The 12,447-nt window shown below is 60.2% G+C and overlaps 1 protein-coding gene across 1 annotated transcript; it reads left to right on the forward strand.

The window, feature by feature from the left end:
- Nucleotides 1–1,710: 1,710 nt before the first annotated feature.
- QSOX1 (quiescin sulfhydryl oxidase 1) lies at nucleotides 1,711–12,085 on the forward strand. Its single transcript, XM_021545788.4, has 12 exons — nucleotides 1,711–1,996; nucleotides 4,104–4,204; nucleotides 5,503–5,551; nucleotides 5,732–5,834; nucleotides 6,602–6,692; nucleotides 6,900–7,045; nucleotides 7,510–7,647; nucleotides 7,762–7,891; nucleotides 9,706–9,828; nucleotides 9,938–10,082; nucleotides 10,311–10,490; nucleotides 10,826–12,085. The coding sequence occupies exons 1-12, from the start codon at nucleotides 1,729–1,731 to the stop codon at nucleotides 11,551–11,553; spliced, it is 2,202 nt and encodes a 733-aa protein (XP_021401463.3). The 5' UTR covers nucleotides 1,711–1,728; the 3' UTR covers nucleotides 11,554–12,085.
- The last annotated feature ends 362 nt before the right edge of the window (nucleotides 12,086–12,447 follow it).

Below are 12,447 nucleotides of genomic sequence, written 5' to 3' on the forward strand. Positions count from 1 at the left end.
GGGGTGAGCTGGATGGGGAGGATGCTGGCAATTACGCTGGCGCTGAGCACCTCTCCTTTGCCTTGATAACCTAATCAAGCTGATGAGCCCTTAAAATAAGGCTTTAACCTAGGGTGAGATAACGGTGGTGATCGCCCTGAACATGGGGATTTTTGCATTTTAATTACCAGCTGGATGAGGACAAGTCCTGGCAAAGTATCTGTCAGTAGTGAGGGACTACGTTTCAGAATAGCCCTGCACAGGTTAGGCTGTGTCTCTCTGCCTCCTGGTTAGACAACAAGGCATGATAATCCCTTAAAGACTTAATTACAGTTGACAGGGCTGGAGCAAACCATTTTTGGCCCCATTCCCATCAGCCGGGACCCACAGAAGATGGGTGGATGGGAGCAATCCCGAGGGTTGTGTCCACCATGCTCTGTCCCCCCGGGCCAGCCTGTGCCAGGGAGCCCCATTTCCCAGAGCCATGCCCCGTGTGGAGCCCCTGCCTTCCACTGCCCTGGCGAGCCTGGGCCCTGGCAGGCTTGTTTTTCTAGCATGGCAAGTCCGCCTAAAATGGCTAGGTGGGGCTCAGCATGGATAATGGCCTTCCTGGGGACAGAGCCAGCAACAAGCCCTCAGCAGCCATGGGCACCCCTATTGCCAGAGGTTCCCTGGCCTCAGGGGCTGGGGAGGGAGTGGAGGGCTGGATTTTGGGGCTGTGTCCACCGTGGCTCTGCCCCGGGGCACTGAGCAACGGGGCACCTTCCGTCTGGGTCTGGGAGCTGGTGACGTGTGTGTGTGTGTGTGCGTGAGCAAGGGCACGGCTTGGCCTGGCCGGGAGGATGGAATCTCAGAATCCTGGAATGGAAAGGATTGGAAAGGATCTTAAAGAGCATCTAGTTCCATCATGCTGTCAACCCTTCCACTAGACCAGGTTGCTCCAAGTTCCATCCAGCCTGACCCTGAACATTTCCAGAGATGGGGCATCCACAGCTTCTCTGGGCAGCCTGTGCCAGGGCCTCACCACCCTCACAGGGAAGATTTGGGTTTTTTTTTCTAATATCTAATCTAACCCTCAGTTTGAAGACATTCCAACGAAGGGGCCACTGGGGTTAGAAGGCTGGTTTTTTAGGTGTAGAGGTGGATTTTGTGGATATCCTTGGTGAGTATCGCTGGCTGGATGGGGGAGAGGGCAGGGATGTCTCCAGGGTCCCCATTGCACGGTGTGTCCCGTGGTGCCCAGTGACGCTGGCTAACATCAGCGCATCTGACCGGGCACTGCCCTCGGGGTGCCTGTCATGGTGACAGCGTTTTGGGGCTGAATCAGCTGCCTTCGCCACCGCAGAATCACAGGTTCATTTAGGCTGGAAAATACCTAAATCGCCGAGTCCAGCCTGTGACCCACCACCACCACCCTGCCAACCAGACCATGGCACTCAGCGCCAGGTCCACTCTTTCCTTAAAACACCTCCAGGGACCACGACTCCGCCACCTCCCTGGGCGGTCCTCACTTGACCAGAATCGCCTCATTTTATGCCATTTGTCCCCTCGAGGAAGGGAAGGCAGAAGAGGGGGGTGGAGGAGGAGGTGCGCGGGGCCGGTGAGGCGGCAGGCCTGGGCGGGCGAGGGGCCGCGGCCGCTGAGGGATCCCCGCCCCGGCCCCGCCCCGGCCCCGCCCCGGGGGCGGCGCCACGGGCGGCTCCGGGCGCTAAAGGCGGCTCCGGGCGGCGCCGCCCGGCCTGGCGGGCGATGTGGCGGCGGCGGGCGCGGGCCGGGGGCCGCGGGGGGCCGGCGGCTCTCCCGCCGCTCCTGCTGCTTTTGCTGCTGCTCCGGGTGCCCGCGGCGCGGCCCGGCCGCCTCTACTCGGCCTCTGACCCCCTGGAGCTGCTGGGGCCGGGGGCGGAGGGGCGGCTGCTGGGCTCCAGCAGCGCCTGGGCCGTCGAGTTCTTCGCCTCCTGGTGCGGGCACTGCATCCACTTCGCGCCCACATGGCGGGCCCTGGCCCACGACATCCGCGGTGAGTCCCCGGCCGCGCTGCCCCCACAACCATCGGCTCCCCGATCCCTCCCTGTGCCCTTGACCTTGTTATCCCGCACCCCTTACCCCTGTGTCTGTTTTCTTCCGTCCGCACCCCGTGTCTCCCTCTGCCCCTGCACTCTCAAATTCCCCCTGCACCTCTGTTCACCTCTGTCTGCTTATCTCAGCACCCCTAAATCCTCCTCCCCCGTGCCCCTGCGCAGGGTGGTCCCGCTTCCCCCAAGACCGCCAGCATCCTGCAAGCCCTCCTGCGTCCTTGCCCCGTCGTCCTCCTCCTCCTCTCCTCTCCGCTCTTAAATCCTCCCTGCATCCCTGGCTCTGCATCCTCGTTCCCGTGAGCATCCCTATATCCTGTGTCCTTCCCACGCCGCCCCTCAGTCCGCTCTGCCCTCCCCTCTGCCAGCTCCCCGCGGTCCCCCTGCGGCCCAGCTCCAGCCTCCCTGGCACGCCAGCCGGCTGGGAAGGCCCAGCTCCCTGCCGGTGTCCGGGTTTCCCTCCCCTCCATACCCAGGCCTGGCTGGGAACCCCCTTTGGCAGGGAGAAGCTCGGGCTGAGCCTGCCCCAGGTATGGGGGATCCCGCTGCCCCCTGACTTTCCTCAGCCTCGCTCCTCCCGGTGCCTGCAGGGACAGGGGCGGCAGGTCGCTGGGCACTGATCCCAGCTGCTTTGTTCCCGACTTTGACCTTGGTGCCCGGCCTGGCCGGTGCCAGCCCCGCCCGGGGACCCGCACACCCCGCTGCCCGGCCCCTCGTCCTGCCGGGACTCGTCCTGCCTCCCCCGGCATCCCGGGGTGCTCGCGGCTTCTCCCTGTTATTGCACTAATTGATGCAGCGCGGTGGCTGCCGCATGAGTCAGGGCCCGGCCGGGCGGGCATCCCGTCCCTCCGAGGGGATGCCGTCCCTCCCTGGGGATGCCGTCAGAGCTGCCCGACGGGCAGGATGTGAGGAATGGGGTGCGTGCCCGGGCCCCGCGGGGCAATGCCGGCTCTCCTGGCCCCTCTCCAAAAGAGGGCTCCCCCAGGCTCTCCGCTCCAGAGGCCGGAGTGCGGACGGTGTGCCCGTGGAGGCAGGACGGGGAAGCCACCCCCGTGCTGCTCAGCATCCTCGCCGCCATTCCCACGGGGGGATTTTCCTAGGAGTGGGCTGGACGGGGAGGATGCTAGGGTGACCTGCAGACACCACGTGCAGATGAGTGTGGGAGCATGCCTGGCTCCCTGCAGCAGGGCTCATCACCAGTCCTCCTGTGCCACGAGTGCCACGGCAGTGGGAAACAGCTCACCTGTCCCGTCACCTGAGACACGGGACACTGTGTCCCTGCCTCCAGCATGCTCCTGCCTAGGCTAACATGGGCTCTATCTGCGTGCCAGCACCATGTCACTCCCTGTCCCACTCGAAGGATAAGGCAGGGCGTTCTCCAGCTTGTGTCCTTCACGTTAAAAAAAAAAAAAAAAACATTTCAGAGCTTTATTCTCCCATTTTCCTGCTGGTTTTCAGAGGCTGCTGCTTAAAATATCTCCATGCCCCTTTTTGTTCAATTCTTTTACCCCAAGGGCATGCTGGTCTTCACTGGGGAGTCACAAATGAGGAGCGGATGCTCAGCACCTGGGCAGGCTCTGCTGTAGTGCCCTGGCTGCTGGTTTTGGGTGTTCCCTCTTGGTTATCAGCTATGCCCTTGGTCTGGGGTGAGACAAGGTGGAGCCTGTGCTCCTTGCTCTCCCCGAGCTGTGGCTAGCCATCCCTCCCCTTCTCCTGGTGTCCTCTTCCCAGGAGCTGGGGCAGAGGCTGGACAGGCAGAACCAGCCGGGCAGGCAGTGTTGGGTAGAGCTGCCTGTGCAAAGCCAGCTCCCGCCTCACACGGCTTTCCCTGTGTTCCTGCTGCCCGGAAAGTAGGGCACCACACACCAGTACAGAGCACAGCCCTGGTGTTCAGGCTTGGAAACCATCAGTCACTGTGCTGCGAGAGGCAAGCAGTGGTTTTGGGATCTGCCAGTGGATCTCTCCTGTTTCTGCAAGCACTCATGGGGAGGAGGGTGGTTTTTGGGGCTGTGGTGTGCTGAGCTGTGCTGACCTCGTCCTCTGTCCCCACAGAGTGGAGGCCTGCAGTGATCCTGGCCGCCATCGACTGTGCCGATGAGGACAACCAGCAAGTGTGCTCCGATTTCGGGATAACCGGCTTCCCCACCATGAAGGTGAGACTGTGTGTGCCAGCTTCTGGCTGGGCTTCACTGTGCTTTCCCTTCTGGCCTCTTCTCTCTTGCTCAATCTGATTGACACAGGGGTATTGCACCAAAATACTCCCCCTGGGGTTTTGCAGGCTGAAGCTGTTTCACCCTTCCCCAGAACAAAGTTGTGTCTTGGCTGCAGCCAGTGCAACTGCCGAGTGATGGAGCAACAAGGAGGGGGGAAGGCCAAAATGGTGTTTTGTGGTGAAACATAGGGGCTGGATCTCTGTTAAGATGAGGGAGACTCTGGCTTCTGAGTTGGAAACATTTAAGAAAGGGTGCTTGAGGGCAGAGAGAGGTTTCAGGTACAGGTTTTGGAGGAGGGCACAGGGATGCTGCGGGAGGTTGCAACTCCTGGGAGCCTCCTGTGGTGGCTGGCAAGGAGCCATTCCTCCTCCTGGGCCTGTGCCCAGCCCTTTAGCTGTGTCAACACTGCTCTGCAGAGCTTCCCGCTGCAAACGGAGCCTTGCTCCAACACAAGCAGTGAAGCCAAAGGACTCCAGGTGCCACAACCAGCAGTTAAAACCAGGATTGCCTTGAGATGAAATGGGCAGGGATGAAGGTTTTACCAGACATACCCTCACTCCCAGCTTACAGGCTCAGCTCCAGGTAGGGTCAGATTGGGGGTTTTTCTGGCAGGTTGGCTTGGCCCCAGCCCTGCGCTGGGGTCTCACCGAGTGCCCACTGCCCTGGAACACTGATGGAAATGTCTCCTGGGGTAGGGACGAGTGCTGATGTGGCCATGCCAAGACGTCACTTGCTTCACATCATGTGTCCCTGCTGAGCACCTTTTGCAAACAGTCCCAGCTCCCAGCCCAGCCTGCAAAGCAAACACCTGGCTGATGCAACCTAGTGTTGCTGCTCTGGCTCTGCCCTAGGTACTGGAGCCACTGTGGGAAGCCAGGAGTGGGAAAACCCCCTTTTTCCTACCTTCTCAGAGCTCTGGAGCAGGAACACTGGTTTGCAGGACTGGGAAGGTTCTAGCTGCCTCCCTGGGACCCCTGGAGACACTTGCCAGTGTCACCCTTGGCTGGACACGGCTCCCAGCCCATACCTGCATCCCTCCCCCCTGGGGATGCCCCAAAAGATGGGGACATGGCTGGGAGCTTCCTCTGTGCTGGCTGATGTCAATTAGCATGCTGCAGTATTGTGGGGAAACTGAGGCAGAGCTGGTCTGCAGGGAGCCTCAGCCTGCTGGGTTGCACTGCCTCCTGTCCCACTCCAAACACTCACTCCAATTTCCCCTTGTGTTTTTCCCCTTTCAGTTCTTCAGAGCTTTTAGCAATAAGCCAGAGGATGGGATAAGGATTACCAGTGAGTATTCAGAGCCATGGGGTTTTCTACCCTGGGTGTGAATGGCCCTGCTGCCCCCACCTCCCATACACTGCAATATCAGGGAGCTCTGGGGGGCAGCTCCAAGCAGCTTCCCTTGGCTCAGCCCCGCTGGGGTTGGCTTCCCCAGGACTGACCCCTTGGGGTCCTGTCCCCCTGCAGATCCCAGTGCCACTGTCGAGGACCTGCGTCACGCCATCATCACCAACCTTGAGCAGAGCCAGGATGCCTGGCCGCCCGCCTGTCCTCCGCTGGAGCCAGCAAGGTAGGGGCAGCAGGGGGCTGGGATAGCCTCTATCCCATGGGAAGCAGCTTTTGGGGAAATCCTGAGCCCAAAATGAGCAAGGAGCAGCTACTGCATCACCCACATCCCAGGGAGATTACCTGGGCAGTGTAGAACTGTTTCCATGGCCCAGAGGAGATGGACTGTGTTGTCACATCTCCTAACGAACCTGCTCATCAGCCTTACTTAGAGCAAGCAATTCCTGGGCCCCAAATTCTCTGGGTTATGGCAGTGTCATACCATGCTGAGTGAGGCTGTGTTAGAAGCTTTTTCCTGTCCTGAAAAGAGATTTTGTTGGTATCTGAGTAGTCCTTGCTGGATGCAGACAGTTGCTGCATTGTCCTGAGAAGGAACCTTTGGATTTCCCAGAGCAATGGTCGAGCCAGGTACATGCCTCAGGTACTCTGATGCCTCTGTGTCTTAGACAAAAAAAAAGCCAGCCCCGGTTCAAGTTCATTTCTGTTTTTTATCCCTGGACAAGTGTGCAGCTCCCTCCTGCCCTGCCTTGCCTGTGCTTTGTTTTCTACCTCCTTGGCCAAGCCCAGTGGGTTTTTCTCAAAGCCTGTGAACCAGAGCAGAAAACTAGGCTGGAAACTTCAGCAGGAGGAGTTGCCTGTTCATTGGGGCTGATCCTGCACCAGCATTCCCTGCCAAATCCCAGCGGGCAAGGCTGGAGCTCCTTGTGAGGGGGAGGGCAGAGCATCCAGCTGATGCCCAGGCACCTGCTGGCATCCTCCTGTCTCTTGCAGCGCTGAGGAGGTTCACACCTTCTTCCAGAGGAACAAGGACCAGTACTTGGCACTCATCTTTGAGAAGAGCAACTCCTTTGTGGGCAGAGAGGTGGGTATACTGCATTTATCCCCCATTTCTTTTTCCCTGCTGCCTGATAACTCCTGGGTGCCCGTGGCAGGGCAGCTCTCACTAGGAAGCCTCCCTGCCCAGCTTGCACCCAGCTTAGCCAGTGCCAGATGTTACACAGGGCACTAAACAGCTCTGCTGCCTCCCTGGTGGGGCTGTGCCCCCCACATCTGACCCTGGGGCTTGCAGGTGGCCCTGGACATGCTGCAGTACGAGAACATTGCAGTGAGGAGGGTGCTGAGCAGCGAGGAGGAACTCGTGCAGAAGTTTGGTGTCACCTCCTTCCCCTCTGGATACTTGCTCTTCCGCAATGGCTCCTTCTCCCGCCTGCCTGTGTGAGTGTGGGGCACGGCGGGGTGGCTCTGGGGATGTTGCTGGGGTGGCTCTGGGGATGCTCCTGGGGTGCCAGCCTTGTGCCCCGTCTCCCTGTGCTCCTTTGTACCTGTGGGAAGGTGCATTAGGAATGAGATTGGCTGAGTAGAGGAGGCTAGGTGGGAGGTTGTTGGTGGGCTCTGAACTGCACTGCCAACCCTGGCTGGAGCTGGAAGAAGGGAAGATCATGGTGACTGAGCCATTCTCTTCCCACATCTGCCTGGAGGTGGCATGATACGGCTTCCTGGGGCTCAGCTGTGCTCTAGGATGCATGTAAGGCTACCTACCCACTGCTGAGGCAGGTGGAGAGTGTGGAGCACCCCATGTTCCCTCCCCAGACCTGAGCTACCCACTTAGCTAAGCCTTCATCTCCTTGGCTGTCAGGCTTGGGAGGGACAAGGGATTTAGGGCTTCTCTTTCCTGGCAGGCACATAGAGGCGCGCTCCTTCTACACCTACTACCTGCGCACGCTGACGGGCATCGCCCGCGGCTCCTACAAGCTGAACGCCACGGCCAGCACCCTCAACGACACGGACCGCGTGTCACACCCTCTGCGAGCCGACCGGTCAGACCCCACCCCTGCTGGGCACAGGGCCGGGCGGGGGGCTGGGGCCTGGGGAAAGCCCTGGGGTGAGGATTAGCGGGCTGATGGAGCCTCGTGTTGCGCTGCCCTCCCCAGCTCCAAGCTGTACATGGCCGACCTGGAGTCCGCGCTGCACTACTCGCTGCGGGTGGAGGCTGCCCGTGCCTCCTCGCTGTCGGGAGCACAGCTGGCCGCCCTCAAGTGCTACGTGGCCACGCTGGTGAAGGTGAGGAGCTCTGGGTGTCAGGAGAGGAACTGCCTGTGCCTCCATTCGCCTGTTCGTGTAATGCAAACAGTGCGGGCCACCGTGCCCCAGCACTCGGCTAGTGAAGCGTGGCAGTCTGGTGTGGGCCCTGTGTCCTGGTGCTCAGTGTATCCCATGGCAGTCCTTGTCCTTCTGGATCTCCTAACTCAGCCCAGAGTCCCAGTGGGAGTTAAGAGGGGGTGCTGGAGTGTTTCAAACGAGATGTGTGTTGCCAGCTTTGATGGCAGTGGGATCATCATTTGCAGAAGGTGTTGAGGTCTTTTCAGAAGAGAGGCTGTCGCCTGCTGGGGTGTCAGAGATGGTCACAGAGGTTTGTCGCTCTGTTATGGATGCTCAGTTCAAGGAGCCAATCTCTGCAGGCTCCTTTGATAATAGTCCAGGAAAGGAACTCCCACACTGAGTCAGGCTCCAGACAAGTGTAATTTAAGGTCTCCTTTTTACTTCTATGTTGGGCCTGGCACAGCTGAAGTGACTGAGAGCTTTGAGCCAGCGCAAGCAGAGCAGTTTAATTTCCTGCTGTGATGGAGTCCTGCTGCATTTGGCTGGTTCCTCTACTGGGCCTGCAGGAATCCTGTCTCCAGCCCAATCCCTGTCACAGCCCAGGCTACTTGGCAGACTGGGGCTGTGCCTTCCTCCTTTGCTCCCTCTTTTGTCACCCAGGGTCACACACTCAGTTTGGACTTTGCTTGGCCCTCACTGATGTGCAAGACACCCCCTGCTCCCATCCCCATCTGCTCTCCCCCAGGAAAGAACTCCAGACATGTGCCTGAAGTCCTCAGACCTATATGTGGTTCCTCTGCCTGCCTCTGCTTGCCCTCACTCTTTCTCCCTTTAATATGAACTACAGAGATGGGGAAATAAATCCCTGTGGCACCAGCTCCCTGCCCAGGGGTGTAAGTGTGCTGGGGGGCGGGGAGCATCAATGGTTTTATTTTATCCATTTTTATTCTTCCTGCAAACCTTCCCCTCGATGAGCTGTGGCAGTGGGTGGTGGGTGCTGGTGCTTCCCCGGGATGCTGAGCCAGCACTGCCATTGCCCTGCTCATCCACAGGACGGAGCAGCATCCCCAGGATTGCCAGCCCAGGGCTCAGCCTGGGGGAGCTCAGCCAGCAGGTCCCAGCCTTAACTCTTGCGTTCCCAAGAGGTATTAAAGGAAAAGAGAGGGGGAAAAGTCCTAATGGGGGAAAAAGTGGTTCCTGGAGGCAGGAAGCTTCTGTCCAAGGAGTTGGGAGGACACTGTGTTTGCAGCACAACTGTCAGGTCACAGATAATTCCCCTGCAAATTTGGGTCTTTTTGTGTGATTCCTCATGGGCCTGGGAGGAAGAACAGCTCAGACTCAGCAAATTCCTCTTCCTTTTTGCTTCTCCCTCACTTCTCCTGTGTGCTGGTGTCCCCTCCTCCTTGCAGGTCGGTCCCTCTGTCTGTCTGTTGGTGCCAGGCTGCTTCTCTCCCAGGAGTGGTTTTAAAGTGCAGCTGCTAATCGGCTTTGCCAGACTTACGGACAGAGTGGCTTTTTGCCTCCCTCAGTTGGGGCTGGGGTTTGGAGCCTGAACATGCACACAGGGGACTTGCCACCCGGTGTGGGGGGACAAGCTGCAGCTCCCAGCCCCTCAGAGATAGGCACCAAAACCTTGCCAGGACCATGCTGCTCTCCAGCAGAGAGGATGCAGGTGCTGCCCCGTGCCTCTGCTGGTGAGCCAGGGGTGCCTGTGGGCTGCCCTGTTGCTCCCAGGATGAAATCTGTGTTTTCTCACCCCTCTCCCCACTCTGCAGTACTTCCCAGGGCGCCCCTGCGTGCAGACCTACCTGCAGACCCTGGATGCCTGGCTGAAGAACTGGACAGAGCCCGAGCTGCCCCGCACAGTTTTGAAGGAGGCCATGAAGAATAACAGAGATGTAAGATGCCCATGGGGACTCCCAGCCCCTGCTCTCCTTACCCCTGCCCCTTGTCCCCCAGCTGGCACTGCCTGTCAGCCCTGTCACACCGTGTCCATCTGTCCGCCAGGCCTCCCAGCCCTCAGTGCTCCCCACCAACGTGACCTGGGTGGGCTGCCAGGGCAGTGAACGCCACTTCCGTGGCTACCCCTGTGGGCTCTGGACCATCTTCCACCTGCTGACTGTCCAGGCTGCCCAGAATGGCCCTGACAAAGGTACTGGGGGCTCAGGGGCTCAGGGAGGGAATGTCCAGCTGAGCTCTGGCATGGGTAGGGATGCTGCGTGTGGACAAAGGCTTGTTTCCCCCCTCCTTCATCTCATCCAGGGGCAGTTCCCATGGGGACAAGAGACAGAGTTGGGGTGTGGGGTTGCTACCTCAGCCGTGGGACTGTGGTGGTGGCACAGGGAGGTCCAGACTCACCCCTGTGCTCTGCCTCCCCCAGAGTTACCCCTGGAGGTGCTGAGCACCATGCGCTGCTACGTCCGGCACTTCTTCGGCTGCCAGGAGTGCGCCGAGCACTTCGAGGCCATGGCGGCCAAGTCCATGGACAAGGTGGCCAGCAGGGAGGAGGCCGTCCTCTGGCTCTGGTCCCACCACAACGAGGTCAACGCTCGCCTGGCGGGTAAGGGGGGCTGCCACCAGGGGAGGTAAGGTGGAAGAACATCCCTCCTCCTGGATGGGTCTGGTAAATGGGTGTAGCAGTGGGGACATCCCGTTGTTACTGTCCCTGTCCCAGGGGACAGCAGCTGGTCATGCAGCATCAGACTGCCCCGGAGATAGAGTTGGATCTTACACGCTCCTTTCAGGGAGCTTCCCAAAGCTGCTGTTTGTCCTCCTCCGGAGGAGGCTCCTCCAGGTGTCCCCATCCCCAGCTGCTGGACTCTCCGTGGTGTTGATACAGGGGGAGGGTGCGTCACACGTCTCCTCTAACCCCCTTGCCGGCTCCGGTCCCTGCAGGAGGTGACACGGAGGACCCCAAGTTCCCCAAGCTGCAGTGGCCTCCGCCGGACTTGTGTCCCCAGTGCCACAAGGAGGAGCGGGGGGTCCATGCCTGGGAGGAGCCGGCCGTGGTCACGTTCCTCAAGGCACACTTCTCCCCGGCCAACATCTACATGGACTATGCCGAGCCCGACCCCATCCCCGTGGCCAGGGAGGGGACCGGCGCCAGGCTGGACACGGAGGGCTCGCGAGAGGAGAGGGGGAGAGGAGAAGCGGAGGAAAGGGAGACAGAGGGAGAGGCGAGAGTCCCGGGGCACCCGGGCTCCGCCGAGCCGTGGCGCCCCAGCATCGTGCGGCTGAACCCCAAGCTGCGGGAGGGGGGCGAGGACATCATGGACCTGGATTCCTTCAGCGAGCAGCACTTCAAGAGCCAGGCGCTGCGAGCGGCCGCGGGCCGGCGCCGCCGCATCAGCAAGCGGGACACCATGGCCCTGCCCCGCGGTGCCATGGTGGGCAGGGAGCGCCGGCGCGCCCCCGGCGTCCTGCTCCGCCACGAGGAGGAGGCTGGGGACGGCCTGCGGAGCAGCCCCTGGCTGCGGGTGCTCGGATTGGGCTTCTCCCGCCTGGACATCAGCCTCTGCGTGGCCCTCTACTTCCTCTCCTCCATGTGCCTCCTGGGCATGTACACCTTCTTCCGCCTCCGCACCCGCGCCCGGAAAGGCCGCCCTGGCTTCCCCATGGCCTGAGAGGGGTTGAGGGGCCCGGGGGTCTTCCTAGGGTGGGTGAGCTGCTGAGGCAGGACACCCCTGGGACAGCGTTTTGTCCCACGGCGGGCAGGGGTCTGGCACGTCCTGCTCCAGGCAGTTGCCTCACCGGGGGTAGGGGCTGGAAGGGAGGTGTCAGGGCATCCCCCTTTCAATTCACAGTGCCATGTTTTTAGGCGTGTGGGAGCTGGGACACAAAAAGTGGTTTGTGTTTTGGCACCCATCTGCTCTCAGAAGCTCCCTGGCACTGGGCTGGTTTCAAACTGGGAAGCCCAGTGCTGTGCTGGAGAGCAGCCCATTGGGGTCCAACCACTAGTGGGGCCAGGTGGGTGCAGGTTTAGCCCCCCAAAAAGGGGATGCTGCTGGGTGGGGCAGCAGTCATGGGTTCAGATGCATTTTGTGTCCCCCTTCTTTGAGATGTGGCCCAGGGCCTCCCCATCTTTCCCTGCCCCCTCCCCACGCTGTTGTTTGTTCTCTGCTTGTCTTAGTGGAATAAATTATTTTTGCCAATGCCTGCCCTGCTGTGTCGGCTGGTCCCTGCCACGTGGGCACGCTGGACTACCACGCCCCATTCCTGATGTCCCTGCTCCTGCCTCCACCTCACCCCAGGAAGAGCACTTGGTTTAAAAATCTGTTCAATGTTTTTAAATACTATTGTATGTTTTCTCCTGCCTTTCGCTTGGGGATAATGCACCTTTGGGCGGCTGCCCCCTGTACAGCTGGTGCATCCCCAGGGCTGGGGTGGCTCCTGGTTTCTCCTCAAGCAGGGGGAGGCAGAGGAAGTATGTGGGGGCCACAAAGCTGCTGGAAAAAAAAGTTGGAATGAGCTGTGTAGCTGCAGTTCAGTACTGACCATGCCCGTGGTCTGGAGCAAGG

The sequence above is a fragment of the Lonchura striata genome, chromosome 8 (assembly GCF_050655825.1).
Source record: "Lonchura striata isolate lonStrDom1 chromosome 8, ASM5065582v1, whole genome shotgun sequence".
NCBI lineage: Eukaryota > Metazoa > Chordata > Aves > Passeriformes > Estrildidae > Lonchura > Lonchura striata.